Source organism: Haliotis asinina, chromosome 12 (assembly GCF_037392515.1).
Source record: "Haliotis asinina isolate JCU_RB_2024 chromosome 12, JCU_Hal_asi_v2, whole genome shotgun sequence".
NCBI classification, from domain to species: Eukaryota; Metazoa; Mollusca; class Gastropoda; order Lepetellida; family Haliotidae; genus Haliotis; species Haliotis asinina.
This window is the reverse complement of record NC_090291.1, coordinates 32871393-32883755: the sequence shown is the minus strand read 5'-3', so window position 1 is coordinate 32883755 and position 12363 is coordinate 32871393. Positions and strand designations below refer to the sequence as shown.

The 12363-nt window shown below is 39.0% G+C and overlaps 1 protein-coding gene across 8 annotated transcripts in view; it reads left to right on the top strand.

Annotated features, from left to right (window-relative positions):
- Positions 1-12363, top strand: part of LOC137257822 (protein fantom-like) — a 41925-nt gene that overhangs the window by 12734 nt on the left and 16828 nt on the right. For all 8 annotated transcript variants that reach the window (XM_067795286.1, XM_067795283.1, XM_067795284.1 and 5 more), the window contains exons 18-28: positions 654-755; positions 1731-1802; positions 2495-2572; positions 2894-3009; positions 3344-3413; positions 4209-4338; positions 5171-5265; positions 5754-5913; positions 9276-9430; positions 10522-10740; positions 11413-11598. In XM_067795286.1, coding sequence (XP_067651387.1) covers positions 654-755; positions 1731-1802; positions 2495-2572; positions 2894-3009; positions 3344-3413; positions 4209-4338; positions 5171-5265; positions 5754-5913; positions 9276-9430; positions 10522-10740; positions 11413-11598 — 1383 coding nt within the window. The remainder of the gene's footprint in view (positions 1-653; positions 756-1730; positions 1803-2494; positions 2573-2893; positions 3010-3343; positions 3414-4208; positions 4339-5170; positions 5266-5753; positions 5914-9275; positions 9431-10521; positions 10741-11412; positions 11599-12363) is intronic.

The following is a 12363-nucleotide window of genomic DNA, read 5'->3' as shown; positions in this document are numbered from 1 at the left end:
TTGTTTGAAAAATGTGCACTCTGTTTGACATGTACATTGCTTTACAACCTGTACCTTACTTGACAACATGTTTCTCACTTGACAGCATGTACCTTACTTGACATGTTCATCACTTGACAACATTATCCTTACTTTACAACATGTCCCTCATGTGACAACATGTATCTTGCTTGACAACATGCTTCTCACTTGACAACATGTTCCATGCTTGAAAATATGTTCCATACTTGACAGTATATTCCTTGCTTGAAAACGTGTTCCTTGCCTGACAACATGTTCCTCATGTGACCATTGGTACCTTACTTTACAACATGTTCCTTGCTTGAAAACATGTTCCTACTATGACAACATGAACTTTGCTTGACATGTACCTTCCCTGACAACATGTTCCTCACAGGGCAACATGTACCTTTCTTGGCAACCTGTACCTTGCTTGACAACTTATGACTTGTCTGACTGCATATTCTCAGCTTGGCAATATGTACATCAGTATAGACACAATACAGCTACACTGGATATTGTTTGTATGTTTTAACTGTGAATGTACTGTGACTCTGAAAGCACTGACAATGGACTGCACATATTTTTGTATTTTCACTCATTAGTCAAATGTTTCAGTATGGGTCTTGTATGAAAATCATTGTCTTTGTCAGGTGGAGATGTCAGCTGGTAAGATGGCTGACGTGAAGAAGGAGTATGAGATGAAGCTGGATGAGTATGCTAGACTTCTCGACATACGTCAGGCTAGAATAAAGGTAATGACTGGGACAAGTGGCAAATTTTTTTGGGTATGTCTGGCTCCATGGCCTGTGGTACTAATGAGACGTTTAGTGATGTGGAATAAGCCAGGCCTATCTTAATGACTGTGATAGAATGATCAATCACTGTGCAAAGATGCACATATAGAGTATATTATATGAGTGCCCATGTCATACTATGTTTATGACATGAGTGCCAAAATGTTGGTAATTCCCAAACGAGAGCGAGTGTCATAAACTTAGTATGATATGGGCACAAATATAATGTTCTGTTTATCACCAAAGTCATCAAATTGAGGAAACCCAAATCTACTTTCAACCTCGGGCTTGCTGCCCGCGATCACTGTATTTAAAATGGAACATGACAAAAGAAACATGAAATCATAGCATTGTTCATGACATCATGTCACCATCACAAAGTGTTATTTTGCCTTAGGGCATCTCATGAAAAAATATGGACCCTGCTATGTTCGCTCTCGTATGTAATAAAATGTCATTCTGTCCAACCATTTCAGTGTGAGGTGGTCTACAATGATTCCTGCTGATGATGACCAAAGGTTCTGTTACCTTCTACGGTTTCAGGACTTTTTGTCAAGAAGTGATAAATAGCAAAGAAAAAAAACTCTGCTATATTATCACTTCAAAATTTAAGAACTACATTTTTGGAAGATATGATGTGAACTCCAACTCTATTTGCAGTTTGAAAGCATAAGTGGAAATTATCTAGTAGCCCACAGATAAGCAAGATGTCATTATTTTGATTTGCCCAAAATGAAAACTGACTTGTCACGGGCATTGGGCAATCTGATTTTCCAATCTCTGCCTGTTGTATCGTGACCTTGATGCATTTTTACAACTCTATTGTATGTTTTATGTGATATGATTCAAATGCTCTTTTGATTTTGTTAGGTGACTTTTGTCAATTTTGAGGTTTTGTGTCAAGCATCTTCATGGTTTGTGGATATATTTCAGAAACTGGAAGCCCAGCTGCGTGATGTTGCTTATGGAACCCGACAATACAAGATCATGCCACCAACTGAAGATGTGAGTCTTTACTAACCTACTATCTTTTAGAAATTCCCAGTCAGAGCTACAACAGACACTGGATTTTTGCTGAAGTTATGACATATGCGAGGGTGAGGTTGTATAAAGCATTCTGAGCAGTAAGGTGTCTGTAACTCCTTACCTTATACAACAGCACCCAGCAGCATCCACTGTAAAATCAAGAAGATAGTGAACAGTGTCTCTTGGTAGGGGGACACGTGTAGATCCACGTTGGTAATGGTCTTCAGCAAACCGTACTTGTCATGAGAGGCGACCAATGGGATCAGGTGGTCACGCTTGCCAACTTGGTTGATGTCATCATATCCCACTGTTGTGTAGATCAGTGTTCATGTTGTTGATCACTGGATTGTCTCGTTCAGCCAGGATTATTTACAGACTGCTGCCATATAGCTGTAATATTGCTGAGTAGGTTGTTGAACAAAAGCCAGCCAACTCACTGGGTGCAGAGAAGTAGTATCAGCAGTGAGGTGACTGTAGTGCTCTTACAACATAGACTTATGACTCGTTGTGCTGAGGAACTTTTGTACAACAGCACCCAGCTCCATTGTAAAACTGTAAGGTCGAGAAGTAATTGAGCAGTTTTTCTTGATGAGGGGAAACAGAAGTTGTAGTGATCAAATGTAGCGTTTGAAAATTGTATGCATCAACTCATGGCTTTTGTCCTTATTCAGGAGGAGTCAACAATAGACTTTGATGAGACGATTCATCTGGAGAGGGGACAGAATCTATTTGAAATACATATCAGCAAGGTGAGTCACACATTTAAATAATGTAACAAGATCAGGAAGACAAATTTGTTTTGTCATGTTACCAACAATATGCTACACTGAAACCTTTTGCACTCAAGTTGGTTTAATTTCATCCAAGTTGAGGTAACTTTATGGGCTCACTGAATCATTACCACTTTTATGGTTAAGTGACAGAATGTGAAAATGAAGCCAAAATTTATTCAGATCTGGAAAGTGATTTAATTATAGAGAGAGAGGATGATAATCATACTTCTACATGACAAACTTGAAAGTTGTTTTCTGGAGAGATTTGTTTGAGAATCTGCTTCCTTGCTGTAACAGGTGAACTTGTCTAATGATGCGATACGTGCCCTTGGAGATGAAGAACCTTCGATATTCTGCACATGGGAGTTCTTCGAGTTTGAGATTCAGTCCACGCCAGTTGTCAGGGGTCCAAGGTAAGATTTGTTTGTTTGTTTGTTGTTTAATGTTCTGGCTACATGGCAACCATCTGTAAATAACCAAGTCTCGACCAGACAATCCAGTGACTGACAGCACAAGCATCAATCTAGACAACTGGGAAACAATGATGTATTTCAACCAAGTCAGCGAGTCTGACCACCCTATCTTATGAGTCACCTCTTCTGTCAAGATCAATTTGATCCCAAATCTTCATGGGTGTTGGTCATTTGTTATTTATGGTGCAATTCTGAATTAGGAATTTCTTTCCAGTTCGCCCTGATTGTTTGTTTGGTGAACAGCTCATGATGATACAATGGCTTTCTGTTACAGATCTGAGTACAACTTCACTTCCCAGTATGTTGTCAAAGTGGATGACTTCTTCTTACATTATTTACAAAAGGTAATTTTTGATAGTAATTACGTACCCTTGACTTCAGTGCATCAATAACTGTCTGACAGAACTGGCAATCGGTTTTTAGACACCTGTGCCATTAACCAATCTTCACATCAATACCTCCAGTTTCTATGGAAGAGTTAGTGTGGTAAGATATGCAGAGAAATATAATGTAAGGCCATTGAGGGAACAAAACAACAACAACCACTTTCACCGAAGTATAAATGAATGTTTGTGTGTTAATTGTGTCATCAACGAAAAGAAAAAGAACTTGCCACCTCAACACCCTCCTATACCCGCCACCTCAACACCCTCCTATACAACATCCTCCTATACACGCCACCTCAACATCCTTCTATACACGCCACCTCAACATCCTTCTATACACGCCACCTCAACACCCTCCTATACCCGCCACCTCAACACCCTCCTATACAACATCCTCCTATACACGCCACCTCAACATCCTTCTATACACGCCACCTCAACATCCTTCTATACACGCCACCTCAACATCCTCCTATACCCGCCACCTCAACACCCTCCTATACAACATCCTCCTATACCCGCCACCTCAACACCCTCCTATACAACATCCTCCTATACACGCCACCTCAACATCCTCCTATACACGCCACCTCAACATCCTCCTATACACGCCACCTCAACACCCTCCTATACCTTCTCTACCTCTCGCACAGGTCAGTCTACATCCTAGTGATAAATCTCCAAAGTTGATGGTGTGTGTGGAAGAGAGTGTTGTCCTGTCCACCAACTAACCCTACAGGTTTTGTATTGCAGGACTCCTGTACTCTGGAGCTGCACCAGTCATTTGGCCAGGACTTCCAGACACTGGCAGTTTGCCAGCTTGTCTTCAGAGACATATTTGACAAGCCCCATGGCCGCATACATGGCACAGCCACTTTCACAGGTAAGTGAAACGACTGTAAGGTCACGTATTATCATAATGGATTACGAGGGTTGAGTGTTGTGTCAGTGTGCGTGTTCAGATAAAGCCCACTGATACGTATTGGGAATATTTTATATACTTCCTGTAATCATGAAAACAAGTCTGCCTGATTATTTTTAAAATTTTTTGACAATATGGGATTTACGAATATGCAGTGTAATCTGGTGATCATTGTCAAGGTGGACTAAACCTGTGCAGGTTACGCCATTGTTTTGTTTAACACCACATTCAGCAATAGTACAGCTACATGGCTGCGTTTGGTAAATAATCAAGTCCAGGTTAGACTGTCCAGTGATTGGCATCATGGACAGTCTGTGCAGTTTGGGATATAATGACATGTGTCAACCAAGTCAGTGAGCCTGACCAGCTGATCCTATAAGTCACTTCTTACAACTAAAAAGGTTGCCGAAGACCAAATTTAACCTGGATCTTTGCAGGATTAGACTATATAGTCGAAGTCAGTTTTCACTGGAAGCCCCATTAAAACATTGTTTTTATGCTTCTTTTCTGTCTATTGATATTTTCTACCATGTGTAATTTGATGGGTAGCTTGTCCCAAGTGCAACCCATCTTCAGCAACAGATGATAAATCAATGAAACTTGAAGCCAAAACATTTACCCAGTGGCCATTTTAGAACAGCCATTTCTAAGATGATGTCATGATGGCAGCTGCTCACAGGAACAACCAGATTCTCAATCTTGGCATTAGTATTGTGGTTTTATTAACAACCTTTCTGTTATCTTCTAGAACTGAGAGCATTGACACATGTATGTTCTGTCATCTTTCCACCAGGTGTGGGTGAAGGCATCAATGGAATTGGGTTTGGAACTGTAGACTACTGGGTGAGACTAAGGGTCCCCATGGACCAGGCCCTGCGTCTCTACAAGGTAGGTTCTCAACATGTCTGGATGTTATTCTCAACATCTCTGTGCAGTAATGCCATTTAGAATGTCACTTGTAACTTCATCAACAGGCAATAGTTTAAAGGATTTTGTGGTGAAGGGTCTGAAACTTATCAAACAATTAAAGGAACCTAATTTAAGAATTATGATCTATGTGATTAAAACCTGCCCTACTTCATTTTGCTAAGTATATAGCAATTCTGACCCTGTCATCTAAGGCTCCAGCATTCACTATGCAAAGTTTTTCCCCACCTGATCTACCACAATCCTATGATCTTGGGGTTTAATCCCAAATTTACGTTGATTATGATTGATAGTTTATCAGTAATAAATTCTTGCCTGAGGATTTTGACCTTAGAGGTTAACATTTAGAATCTACAGTTATTTGTGCTTCCCCCTCACTTTAGACTGTAACACAATGAAAGTACTGTCCAAGCAGCTTTAATCCCATCTCACCTGCTCACATGTTCCAGGAGAGGACCAAGGCCCTTGGTTATATCACCACCAACCAGCACGCCACACAGCACGCTCTACAGGCCCTGGATGAACAAGCAGCTCAACGCCCAATGGATAATGTAAACGAGCTGCATATCAAGATCTCCAAGTGCACGGGCATCAAGTCTCGCAGGAAGAGTAAGTTTTGTAAACTTTGTAAAGTCATGGCTGGCTGCTGTCTGTCAAGGTTTGGTTGTGAACAGAGCTGTTGTTGTTGGTACTAATTTTATGATTGTATAGTTGAGGAATTAGTGTGTTGAGTAAGCATCATTGTATTGTTCATCAGTATGATGTCCTCAAGGATAGAGATATAGTTGTTGACAGTACTTCTGACTATGCATTTGTTGCACTTCATTTGTTACCACATAGAGCAGTGTGATTATGACAATGCTTTATTGCAATTAGTTGAAGATTTAATGTCATTGCAATGTTCCTCAGTGGGTTTTCTTTCTTCCAGACCTCAAAGTTCAGGTTTCCCTACCTTTTTTAAGAGTATATGATCTCTAAGCTGATAAACTCCCTCATCATAAAGCTATAGATGCAGTTGGTTATAGTACTTTTCACTTTGCATTTGTTGCACTTCATTTGTTTCCACATAGAGCAGTGTGATTATGACAATGCTTTATTGCAATTAGTTGAAGATTTAATGTCATTGCAATGTTCCTCAGTGGGTTTTCTTTCTTCCAGACCTCAAAGTTCAGGTTTCCCTACCTTTTTTAAGAGTATATGATCTCTAAGCTGATAAACTCCCTCATCATAAAGCTATAGATGCAGTTGGTTATAGTACTTTTCACTTTGCATTTGTTGCACTTCATTTGTTTCCACATAGAGCAGTGTGATGTCATGAAAATGCTTTATTGCAATTAGTTGAAGATTTAATGTCATTGCAATGTTCCTCAGTGGGTTTTCTTTCTTCCAGACCTCAAAGTTCAGGTTTCCCTACCTTTTTTAAGAGTATATGATCTCTAAGCTGATAAACTCCCTCATCATAAAGCTATAGATGCAGTTGGTTATAGTACTTTTCACTTTGCATTTGTTGCACTTCATTTGTTTCCACATAGAGCAGTGTGATTATGACAATGCTTTATTGCAATTAGTTGAAGATTTAATGTCATTGCAATGTTCCTCAGTGGGTTTTCTTACTTCCAGACCTCAAAGTTCAGGTTTCCCTACCTTTTTTAAGAGTATATGATCTCTAAGCTGATAAACTCCCTCATCATAAAGCTATAGATGCAGTTGGTTATAGTACTTTTCACTTTGCATTTGTTGCACTTCATTTGTTTCCACATAGAGCAGTGTGATGTCATGAAAATGCTTTATTGCAATTAGTTGAAGATTTAATGTCATTGCAATGTTCCTCAGTGGGTTTTCTTTCTTCCAGACCTCAAAGTTCAGGTTTCCCTACCTTTTTTAAGAGTATATGATCTCTAAGCTGATAAACTCCCTCATCATAAAGCTAAAGTTGGTTATAGTACTTTTCACTTTGCATTTGTTGCAGTTCATTTGTTACCACATAGAGCAGTGTGATTATGACAATGCTTTATTGCAATTAGTTGAAGATTTAATGTCATTGCAATGTTCCTCAGTGGGTTTTCTTTCTTCCAGACCTCAAAGTTCAGGTTTCCCTACCTTTTTTAAGAGTATATGATCTCTAAGCTGATAAACTCCCTCATCATAAAGCTATAGATGCAGTTGGTTATAGTACTTTTCACTTTGCATTTGTTGCACTTCATTTGTTTCCACATAGAGCAGTGTGATTATGACAATGCTTTATTGCAATTAGTTGAAGATTTAATGTCATTGCAATGTTCCTCAGTGGGTTTTCTTTCTTCCAGACCTCAAAGTTCAGGTTTCCCTACCTTTTTTAAGAGTATATGATCTCTAAGCTGATAAACTCCCTCATCATAAAGCTATAGATGCAGTTGGTTATAGTACTTTTCACTTTGCATTTGTTGCACTTCATTTGTTTCCACATAGAGCAGTGTGATGTCATGAAAATGCTTTATTGCAATTAGTTGAAGATTTAATGTCATTGCAATGTTCCTCAGTGGGTTTTCTTTCTTCCAGACCTCAAAGTTCAGGTTTCCCTACCTTTTTTAAGAGTATATGATCTCTAAGCTGATAAACTCCCTCATCATAAAGCTATAGATGCAGTTGGTTATAGTACTTTTCACTTTGCATTTGTTGCACTTCATTTGTTTCCACATAGAGCAGTGTGATTATGACAATGCTTTATTGCAATTAGTTGAAGATTTAATGTCATTGCAATGTTCCTCAGTGGGTTTTCTTACTTCCAGACCTCAAAGTTCAGGTTTCCCTACCTTTTTTAAGAGTATATGATCTCTAAGCTGATAAACTCCCTCATCATAAAGCTATAGATGCAGTTGGTTATAGTACTTTTCACTTTGCATTTGTTGCACTTCATTTGTTTCCACATAGAGCAGTGTGATGTCATGAAAATGCTTTATTGCAATTAGTTGAAGATTTAATGTCATTGCAATGTTCCTCAGTGGGTTTTCTTTCTTCCAGACCTCAAAGTTCAGGTTTCCCTACCTTTTTTAAGAGTATATGATCTCTAAGCTGATAAACTCCCTCATCATAAAGCTATAGATGCAGTTGGTTATAGTACTTTTCACTTTGCATTTGTTGCACTTCATTTGTTTCCACATAGAGCAGTGTGATGTCATGAAAATGCTTTATTGCAATTAGTTGAAGATTTAATGTCATTGCAATGTTCCTCAGTGGGTTTTCTTTCTTCCAGACCTCAAAGTTCAGGTTTCCCTACCTTTTTTAAGAGTATATGATCTCTAAGCTGATAAACTCCCTCATCATAAAGCTAAAGTTGGTTATAGTACTTTTCACTTTGCATTTGTTGCACTTCATTTGTTTCCACATAGAGCAGTGTGATGTCATGAAAATGCTTTATTGCAATTAGTTGAAGACGATGTCATCAGCTGATCAGGACATTGTCATCATTTGGTGACATTGTTCCAATGATATTCTCTCCAAGATGATGCCTCCTTTTATGGTCGGCATGCAGGATATTGCTAGTGTATGGAGGATCCTGTTCACAATTCTGAATTATGGATGTATGGCCCGTACAATATACTAATGAAAATCTTTCACCCAGATTCAGGAATTATTCACTGGGGACAGATAATCTGTAATTCCTTGCAGTCCATCAGTTCTTTTGGAAAAGAACTCTTTGAGAGTGGGATGGCCTAATATTTAAATCATTACAGCTTGTCATATCAAAGACCTGGGTTCGTTTCCCCACATGGGTACAAAATGTGAAGGCCATACTGGTGTCACCCACTGCAATTTTGCTGTAATATTTCTAAAGTGACGTAAAAGCAAACTCACGCTAAATAATGTATGGTGACTATGAGATCCAGACCAAAATATCCCATACATATATAAAAACTTAGCTTTTTTGTCATTTGAACCTTAATGATATGACTTGAGGTCCAGCTAAGAACAAATAGTCATTGATTTTTCAGATGTGCAGCCATCTCCTTACTGTGTGTACAAGTTTTTCGATTTCGATGATCATGACTCAGTGATTCTACCCAGCACAAACAACCCTGAGTTTAATGACCACAAGACATACCCTGTACCCATGACTAGTGATCTGGACCAGTATCTCAGAACTGTGGTACGTTAATAACTGTATCAAGAATATTTATAGTTTTCATTATGTCACTGTTTCATCTGCTTTGTAATGTTCCTGTTATGTGAACATCTTCTGTGCATGATGTCTTGCCAATCTTAGAGTTTTGGGTAAAGCTAAAGATTCCAAACAATTTACACTTGTCACTAGATGCTGCTAAATGAATTAGGTGATCAAACTTGGTGACTTAAATGCCATTGTATCCCAGTTGCATAAACCAATGCTCATTATGTCAATCACTGGTTTCTATACACCCAGAATATTGTCAAATGTGGATTTAGAAACAAACGATCATTGTTTACACTGTTCTATAATATGGTAGGTATTAATGATAGCTTATGTTGTGTCATCTCCTTTGGGGGTTATATATTTGGACAAATCTTACAGCATTTTGTAAAAGCTTTCAAATAGAGTCAGAAATCTGTGAAGCTGTCATATGCACATATTTACTAACAGTTGTGGCATTATTGCATAATGCTGGTTGGATGGTGTCGTAAGGTAACTGTAATCCATCTTGGGTTGTATGATCCCCAAAGAGCTGAGGATAAAAATCATGTAAACAGGGATCCATTTATTGTAGTGATAATAATGTACGATTGTGAAGTTGCATTGATGTGTACAATCATGTGGCCAGTCATGAGACTTTGAAGCGACAGGGATCTCCACCTTTGGTCTTGTAATGACCCGTGAAAGTCCAGGGTAGAATAGGTCTTCAGCAACCCATACTTGCCATAAAGACTATGCTTGTTGTAAGAGGCGACTAACAGGATTGGGTAGTCAGACTCACTGACTTCGTTGACACGTGCTCTGTTCCCAATTGTGCAGATTGATGCTCATGCTGTTGATCACTGCATTACCTGGTCCAGGCCCGATTATTTACAGACCGCCACCATATAGCTGGAATATTGCTGAGTGCAGCATAAAACTCAACTCACTCAGTCTTGTGTGTCATGCCTGATCACAGATGATGTAACTAAAGTGAATTTAGTTAAAGTGACATTACAGATTCCCATTATTGTTGCTACTGTTGTATTCCAGACAGAAATACAGGTTACTAAATGTTCTGCTCCCTACAGCATCTGTCCGTGTACGTGTTTGACGATACTGACCCTGAGGACACAGCCTACATGGGCATCGCTCAGATTCCCCTCATTCCTCTGGCTCATGACAAGGGTGTCTCAGGAGTGTTTGAACTGAAGCGGCCAGATGGCAAGACTAACGGCTGCATCAACATGGAACTACGCTGGCAGTACACTTACATTCCCCCGAAGATGCCTGTGAAATCACCACAAGCGGTATGCTGGAATAGTTTTCTTTTCTTTTTGACAAATGTCTTTATTTTCTTTATCCAAGTGATCAAGGGAATTGAATGAACAAGAGCAATGTGCTTGGATATACTTTTAAACTATTTCACAAAGAATAGGCTTTTTCTCTTTGAGTGACTCACTGAGTAAGTGTGGGAGTGAGAGTGCTTATAGATGCATTGGCAGCTAGTTTTGAGTTTTGATAACCATTATCACTATTTTGATATTTGAATACCTATTTAAATTATTTCCACACAGACAGAACATAGCTTTGATGCCCAGCTTGAGATTCGAGCCCTGACATATCCAATAAAGGTTCTTGTTAGTAAACATCACAAACTTGACGATGAATTTCATGCTTAAAAGGCTGGCTCTGAGAGTTAAATTAAATCTGGTGTTTATACTTGTATGAGGAATCAAATCAAGGATCCAATATCAAATGTCTAATTGAATCAAGATCTTGATGAATCGTTGCAACCCTACTTTCCTCTGCATCCTCCATGATACCTACCACATAATTCTTGTGGCATCAGCAATATGGCCAACTGCATGGTAAAACATCTAATTATCTGTATACTTCTGGATTGGCATCCTCATGTATGGTTATTGATATGTATCAGTTACCTCCCTTTGACATGAGACACTATGCTTGGATGTTTGTAGACGGATTACGCTCCTGATGAACCTCCAGAGAAACTTGTGTCTTCCCCTGTCCCCAAGAACCGCATGGCTGCAAAGTTCTCCAAACAAGGCCCTTCAGCTACATCAACTCCCATGCCAAAAGATCGATTAATGGCGGTGGAATCTCAAATTGTGGAATCTGAAGTCTCTACTGTTGCTGCATCACAGGTGAAAACAGACCCGCAACACGTTTTGCGGAGGGTATTAGAATGCACCCCATTCGTCCAGGCACATTTATCTTTTCCGGAGATGAACTCTAAAACCATTCAGTATTTCTTCACCAAATTTGACACCTAATTGGTAATGCGGGGGATATTGATGACAGTGTCTTCTTGTTAATGATGCACATTTGTCAGTTGTTTTTTTACCTCATGCAGGAGCTTGACGTGTGATAATGAAGGACATCCTGTTGATTATGGTCAGGACTAAATGGGTATTATACACTACATTCTGCCATCATTCCTGAATACAGATAGTAGTTTACTGATGTCATATTTAATTAAAATGAGTGAATCACATGAAAGGCCAGAGCTATTGAGAAGGAGACTGATGATTACACAGATTGGTCAGTGCTCACTTAATATCTCAGTAAACACATTATTTTTCACTGGTTATACATGATCACAGCCTTGTGGTATGTGTTCAGCACATTGCTTCAGTGCCAAGTACTGGTAGGGTTTGCACAAAGTTTTGACAAGGGATAGGGCCCCCTTTTCTTTGCTTATGAGCCCAATTCATTTACATGTATTTATTGCTTACGAAGTTCTGTTCTCCATATGGTGACATTAGTACTGATTTTTATTTGGATGTAGCAACATGATGTAGTGTTATACATTTAGGAAGGTCTTGGAATTCTTTTACCATGAATAAAATAAAGGCAAAGATCTTTATGCAACATATGTTGGCAATTGTGTAATCAAAGATCTTTATCAT